At 47.5% G+C, this 4,135-nt stretch overlaps 1 protein-coding gene across 2 annotated transcripts in view; it reads left to right on the top strand.

Annotated features, from left to right (window-relative positions):
- Positions 1-714: 714 nt before the first annotated feature.
- PRDM4 (PR/SET domain 4) overlaps positions 715-4,135 on the top strand; it is a 15,568-nt gene continuing 12,147 nt past the window's right edge. Inside the window, exons 1-2 of one of the 2 annotated variants that reach the window (XM_026052235.1) lie at positions 715-853; positions 1,464-1,649. In XM_026052235.1, coding sequence (XP_025908020.1) covers positions 721-853; positions 1,464-1,649 — 319 coding nt within the window. In that variant the 5' untranslated portion in view covers positions 715-720. The remainder of the gene's footprint in view (positions 854-1,463; positions 1,650-4,135) is intronic. The other variant, XM_026052234.1, reaches the window with a different exon arrangement.

Below are 4,135 nucleotides of genomic sequence, written 5' to 3'. Positions count from 1 at the left end.
GGCCTCGGGGGCCGGTTGGAGCCGCGGGGCCGGCGCGGGATGCGGCGGCCGTCGGGCGGCCGCGGGTCAGGGCTCCGGAGCCGGGAGGGCCGCAGCCCTTGTGCCGGCGCCTCCCGCGCTCCAGGCAGCCGAGCCGGCCCGGGCGGCCTGTTAAAGCCCCGCAAAACGGTTATTTGGCAGCGGCGGCCCCTGTCACTGCTGGCCTGGCTCAGGTCGCGCGGGAATTAAAGGCTTCGTGTCCTTTGCTGGCTTTAAGTGATCTTGCTTTGAGTGAGGGTTTCGGAAGTTGTGAGGTGTAAATGAGGTGCCCTTGTCCAAACGTTGGTGACATTCGGCTTGCAAACTGGCCCGCATTTATAGTGCTTAAATCACAGAGGCTCAGCTGTAAGCTTAGAGTGAAGCCTTGATTTCTGGACAACCACAGACAGCCGTGGTCCGATCTATGGTTTGGAACTGGCTTTTGAACCCTGCATATTGGTTTATGGGTGGTATCTCGCACAATCTACGTGTATCAATTGCGTTGTAATCGTGGTGTAAGTGATGACCCATGTGTCGTACGCTTAACTTCCTAAAGTTTTAATGTGCTTTTAAGAGTTTTAATGTGTAATATCTGGTTTTCAGTTTGTTCGCTCAGCCCTTCCCCATCGCAGTACGGTGATCAGGAATGTCGTTGCCTCTGTTTCTGCCTCACGCTTTTCCCCCTGTTCCCTGCTTGGCAGAATGAATGAGATGAGCCTGAGCCCCGTGGGGATGGAGCAGCTGGCCGCCTCCTCGGTGAGCAGCGCGCTGCCCGTGTCCGGGAGCCACCTGGGCCTGGCGGCATCCCCCTCGCACAGCGCCATAGCAGCGCCAGGTACGGGCAGCTCCCGCGCGGGGATCCATCCACAGCTCCTCATCCCTCCCTTACGCTCCCGCTGGAGTTCACGGTGGGCAGCGATGTTCGTGTTTGCCGGGGCTGCAGCGGGTCTCGTCGCTGCGGAAGGACRGACCGTAACCCAGCGCTTGTGGGGCCAAGCTAGGGGGATGTGTGCCCCGAAACCCTGCCTCTGAATGGGGGCCTGGGTTTGCTCTGATGGGGTGCAGGCAGGTGGTAGCAGGCTCTGCTGCATTGTGAACTGTAGCAGCAAATCTGTCCCTATTTCCACTCGGATAGAAATATTTTTTTTGTCTACCTTTAAAGCAAAACTGTTTTCTTAGATCCATTTTTTTTTCCCTCTTCAGGGGATTCCACAAACATTTGCAAAGTATAAACAAACCCTAAGTAGAAAATAAGATCTAGCCACATTCAGGCATGCCCCTCAGTGTAATAACTGTCATACTCTCTTTGGAGCTTGTCACCTTGCTTTGAAAATACCAATCTGTGCTTCCATAGTGAACTTCTGAGCAATTAGAAAGCCCCTTTGGTTATTTTTTAGTAAGCTCAGATAATTCACTTGAGTTTAAATGGCTGTCTTCTTTTGCAGGCTTGCCTGTGGCAATTCCAAACTTGGGCCCCTCCTTGAGTTCCTTGCCCTCTGCGCTGTCTCTGATGCTCCCAATGGGTATTGGGGATCGAGGAGTGATGTGTGGTCTACCTGAGAGAAACTACACCCTACCTCCACCACCGTACCCGCACCTGGAGAGCAGCTATTTCAGACACATTCTACCTGGTAAGTGCTCTGGTGCTGCTGGATTAGAGCACAGAAAGAGACTGTGTGAAGAGCGACGTGGAGACAGGGCTGAAGCATGCAAAGCTGAATGAGTGGAGCTATAAATTTACTGTGTTTGAAGTCTGTGTCATTTATGCACCTGTATTTTCTTTTATTTCTCTCCGTGCACCTGTATATTCTTTTATATCTCTCCATCTATGTATATAAAAAATATGAAGAGAATCTCCAGTGCAAGAACAATGTGGAGCTTCTAGAGAGGGTCCAGGATAGAGCAACAAAGATGATTAAGGGACTGGAGCATCTATCATATGAGGAAAGACTAAGCGAGCTGGGCCTGTTTAGCCTGGAGAAGAGAAGGCTGAGAGGGGATCGGATCAATATGTACAAATAACTGAGGGGAGAATGTAGGGAGGAAGRGGCCAAACTGTTCTCAGTGGTGGCCAGTCATAGGACAAGGGGCAGTGGATGTAAGTTGAAACACAGGCAGTTCCATCTCCATGTGAGGAAGAACTTCTTGGCTGTGAGGATGACAGAGCCCTGGCACCCTCCCCAGGTGGCCCTGCCCAGGGAGGYTGTGGAGTCTCCTTCTCTGGAGATCTTCCAAACCCGCCTGGATGCCRCCCTGTGCCCCGTGCTCTGGGTGTCCCTGCTGGAGCAGGGGGCTGGACTAGATGATCTCTAGAGATCCCTTCCAACCTCAACCATTCTGGGGTTCTGTGAATCACAGAACATTTGCTGCTTAAATAAACCTCTGTTAGCTGCTCCTATTGCTTTATTTTTAAAGTCAACAGAAAACAAAACAAGGCATGCTTGGTTTCAATCTCAAGTATCTTCTTGTAATCTGAAAACTACTGCTGTATTTTTTTTTCTTGTGGTCTAAAGTAACATTGATACAGGCAYAATGCTCAGCTGCAGTAGTTTAAAGCTTAGAAAGAACAATCCTTCAGTGAGGAGTTTGGGCTCGCTCCCACCACTTTAGCCTATGACAGAGTTTTTTTCATTATTTTTCAAGGCTGGTTTCCAAAGGTCTAACATACTGATTTCTATCTCGTTTTCTCTCTAGTGTGTATTTTAGAGCATAAATATAAAAATGGTACATGTAAGTACAAGACGCAGAAATTTGAGCTTTAAATGTTGTCCTTGTTTTGTTTTACAGCTGTGAGTGACATGGGGGAAGARGGTAGATAAACTTCAAGGTCACACAGTGTGTGTTGTTGTTTCAGCCTGGATTAGGAAAAGCAACATAGCAGCCCATGTTAGATCCCATCCAGCTTCCTGCAACTGGGGGCTGTTCAGGAGTTACCTTTCTTACTAAATGCCTGTGGTCAAAGGGTAGGGTGAGAAGTCAGTGCATCTGAGGGCTGAGGGTATTTGACATTCTTCTAAGTGCAAATGCAGAAATATATTTTTTCCTTGTAAGCTGCTTGGTGATTATCTGACATTTCTTCTCGTCAGTCATCTTACTGCCTTCAAGAATCTCCCTTGTCCGAGCCACAAGGCAGTATTCTATATAGAAGTATTTGTTACACTACTAATTGAATGAAACTGTTTATWATTATATTTTTTTTACTCTACCTTTTTTGTGGGGTTATTCAGCTGTTGCAGGAAGACTATTCGTATGTGCATGTTAGTGATAATGGCCATGTTTGAATGAAGAGCTTGTACAGAGCAAACGGCTGATGAGGTTCGGGGTCCAAAACAGAAATGCCAATTCAGATCTTGTAGGACCTGCAAAATCTTTCTCTGTCTCCACTGGAAGTGCTGTTTACATGAACGTGCTGATGTATTTCCTCCAAAGACCTTTTGGCTTTGCTCAGCAAGAGAAGTTGGTAGCAAATCRGCGTAGGTCAGTGCTGCTTCGTGTCTTAGATTACAAGGTAGTTTGATGTTGAAGAGCTTTCCAAAGCTACCAGAGAAGACGCTGGGGTTTTCCATGTAAATTCTCAAACTGGTTCTCAGGCTGTCAGGACCTTGGTATGGCTTCATGCCTTTCCTCTAAGAAGAAAGAGCAGGTGACTCAGGTTGCCTTTGAGGGATCTTAGCCTGGTCCTTCAAGATTGCACGTGATGAGCTCGAAGAGGGATAATTGTGCTATTTATTCTCGTGAAAGGAAGCAGGCATTGTTAAAGCCTAAATGCCTAAGCAAAAAAGATGTACCCTGGAGAACTGTTTCTACCTCCCATACTCTTAGCAAAGAATAATCAGGGGTTATGAAATGATTAATTCTCCTAGCAATCTTTCATCTTTGGGAAGAAGGAAATGTTATAACTAAGAAAGAAGGAACCCATTTCTGATTCAGTGTGTGTGCTAAGGACAGCTAGATTAAATGCTGCCAGAAACTTGCTGTCAAGAATATGCCAAACAAGTAGAGGCTGCCGTTGTTGGATGGCAACTCTTTCCTTGTCAAATGGCACCTTGACTGGAGAGTTAAGCTCTCAGAGCTGGGCGTATGTTTGTGAGCCACGTTTTAGAATTCATAGAATCAT

Source organism: Nothoprocta perdicaria, unplaced genomic scaffold (assembly GCF_003342845.1).
Source record: "Nothoprocta perdicaria isolate Ctin4 unplaced genomic scaffold, notPer1 scaffold_86, whole genome shotgun sequence".
Classification (NCBI taxonomy): Eukaryota; Metazoa; Chordata; class Aves; order Tinamiformes; family Tinamidae; genus Nothoprocta; species Nothoprocta perdicaria.
This window is presented reverse-complemented; position numbering and strand designations above follow the sequence as displayed.